The sequence below is a fragment of the Sphaeroforma arctica genome (genome assembly GCF_001186125.1).
Source record: "Sphaeroforma arctica JP610 unplaced genomic scaffold supercont1.1622, whole genome shotgun sequence".
Classification (NCBI taxonomy): domain Eukaryota; class Ichthyosporea; order Ichthyophonida; genus Sphaeroforma; species Sphaeroforma arctica.
This window is the reverse complement of record NW_014038936.1, coordinates 9,967-12,796: the sequence shown is the minus strand read 5'-3', so window position 1 is coordinate 12,796 and position 2,830 is coordinate 9,967. Positions and strand designations below refer to the sequence as shown.

At 40.7% G+C, this 2,830-nt stretch overlaps 1 protein-coding gene across 1 annotated transcript; it reads left to right on the top strand.

Moving 5' to 3' along the window:
* Nucleotides 1-618: 618 nt before the first annotated feature.
* SARC_11312 (hypothetical protein) lies at nucleotides 619-2,734 on the top strand (the record flags this gene model as incomplete). Its single annotated transcript, XM_014294605.1, has 4 exons — nucleotides 619-876; nucleotides 1,479-1,836; nucleotides 2,347-2,459; nucleotides 2,726-2,734. Exons 1-4 carry the CDS (start codon nucleotides 652-654, stop codon nucleotides 2,732-2,734), a joined length of 705 nt encoding a protein of 234 aa, XP_014150080.1. The 5' UTR covers nucleotides 619-651.
* Between the last annotated feature and the right edge of the window lie 96 nt (nucleotides 2,735-2,830).

Sequence of the window (2,830 nt, the reverse complement as noted above, 5' to 3'; positions counted from 1 at the left end):
ATAGTGTGTGTGTGTGTGTGTGTGTGTGTGTGTATGTGCATATGTGTGTATTATAACAGAACACGTGCGCAAATGTCGGTGCGAGTCTCGTTCTCACCGAATTTCTCCGGCCCACCTCTGTGCATTAATTGACTATCCAGTGAAGTATTCGTGTTTGCAAGTCTTTATCTTTACACACACCAACCACTGCACACGACACATGCATAGGGAACACATGCATACGAACAACAAAGATTCATTCTATAACCGTTGCACGTTTTGCATAAAAGTTCTGACAGGCTTCAACCCTAAGGCATATACTCATACATCCCATGCCTGTACGCGTACATCACCAGTTTTAAGGTTTCAAAACGTTCCCACTCACCCGCTCGCATGTGCATTCGTAGAGGCAGCGAGAGGCCAATATTGAAGCCATGCAATGGTACTCCGTTGCCATGCCAACGGTCTAGTCACAATAAAGGATCTACTCACACTTGTTGAACATATGTAGTATGTTACATACTTGTGTACGCTGAGACAAGCATTGCACCCAAGGCATACACACACACACACACACACAATTACTAACGCCCCCATGCCCATACCCGTATCACCCACACACCTGCCTATCTGCAACAAGCAGGCAGCGAGTATGACCCAGCACAGGACCTCATGTGCATCGAGCATTTGATTCCGTTCGTCTTTGAAGCACAAGACTCTGACATAGGCATGCTCGCTCGGGAAGGTATCCTGGCTGTGGGTGTACACTCAAATACCTTGTGTGGGTTGCGGCGGTTTTTGGTGGGAAGTTCAAGCCTGATTCCCGTGCTGGCGGCAGGACTGGGCGCAAAGTACTCGTCACTTCAGACATCTCTTGACTCAACAAAGCCGAGCATGGTATGTTAACTAGTAGTAACTGATAGTAACTAATAGTAACTAATATTCTAGCATGGTGTGGTGTATGTGTACATAGTACATGCATGTATGTAACTAATAGTAACTACTAATAACTACTAGTAACTAATAGTAACTAATATTCTAGCATGGTGTGGTGTATGTGTACATAGTACATGCATGTATGTAACTAATAGTAACTACTAATAACTACGAGTAACTAATAGTAACTAATATTCTAGCATGGTGTGGTGTATGTGTACATAGTACATGCATGTATGTAACTAATAGTAACTACTAATAATTACGAGTAACTAATAGTAACTAATAGTAGCTATTAGTATCTAATAGTAACTAATAGTAACTAGTAGCCGAGCATGGTGTGGTCTATGTAAGTGCTGTGTAGCACATGTACGTATTATGTATGTATGTATGTGTGGTGCATGTTTGTATGTATGCATGTATATATGAACGTATGTATGCATGTATCTATGTATCTATGTATATATGTATGTATTTATGTTTGAGTGTATCAGCATATATGAGATATGATCGCATATAGTAATTCTTAATTTATCTCTGTGACCCACTTTAATCCGACTCAGAAACAACTGAACAATCACATGTACGATGAGTTCATATCATCCGTAGACTTCATCAACGCCGTCGGGAGTAAATGCCACCCCGATCTATATATAGAACTACACATGCACGTGGTCACCGGCTTCCTACGTCCCGTTATTCGTCCCGCTTTGGGCGTGACGGATTCGGGCGATAATCAGATAGTGGGTATTGGCTATCTAGAGGCGATCGTATCACACTGCCACACGAAGGAGCTTATCGACTATGACGATCTGTTGCAAGAAGGTATGTGTGTGTTAGTGGGTATTGGCTATCTAGAGGCGATCGTATCACACTGCCACACGAAGGAGCTTATCGACTATGACGATCTGTTGCAAGAAGGTATGTGTGTGTGTGCATTTGTGTGTACGTGTCGAGTGTCAGTTGTGTGTAGTGTGTGTCGTGTGTTGTGTGTTGTATGTATGTGTGTGTGCATTTGTAGGTGTGTGTTGAGAGTCGATTGTGTGTATTGTGTGTTCTGTGAATTGTGTGTGTGTTATGTGTACGTATTCGTATATTGTGTGTGCATATGTATGTACTTGAGTGCACGTTTGTGTGTGTGAATGTGTCTGTGTATTGGTGTCTTTCCGATCTGTGTGCTTGCGTTTTTTATTCTTTCTGTACACGTGTGGACGTGTATCTTCCCATGCATGTGCATCTACTTACATATATCTATTGACATATATCTACCTACATGCATCTACCTACATGTATCTACCTACATATATCTACCTACATGTCTTATTGTGCCCCTGCCTACCTACGTACACCCCCTCATATACACCTCACTCCACTGTAGGTAAACGTACCGCCATAGTGTCATACTGATTGACGTGCACGCGATTGTCTCAGAACACAGTGAGTCCGCCGACGATGTTGCGTACTTTGATTTGATACTATCAGACAGCCACGCTCAATTGTGGTGTAGGGGTGACAGCAAACCATTTACAGCCGAGAAAGTCCAGGTATGCTGTAATGTACTCTAATCGTCTATATATATATATATATGTGTGTGTGTATATATATATATCGTGAGATAGGAAATTTACGCCAGTTAGGGAAACAATTCTATAAATAGTAGTGTAATTAGAAGTTGGTGAAAGACTAGAGTGTAGTCCTGGGCCCAGATATATATAATGATAATGTGTCAGTGTAATATTTTGGTTCGCAGAATTTGATAACTTCGCATGTCAATTATTTCTACTCTAAATTTCGGTACTATGGCCCCTAGGACCACTAGGCCGATCACAATATATATATATGTATATATATATATATGTATATATATATATATTATATATATATATATATCTTATATATATATATATATATATAT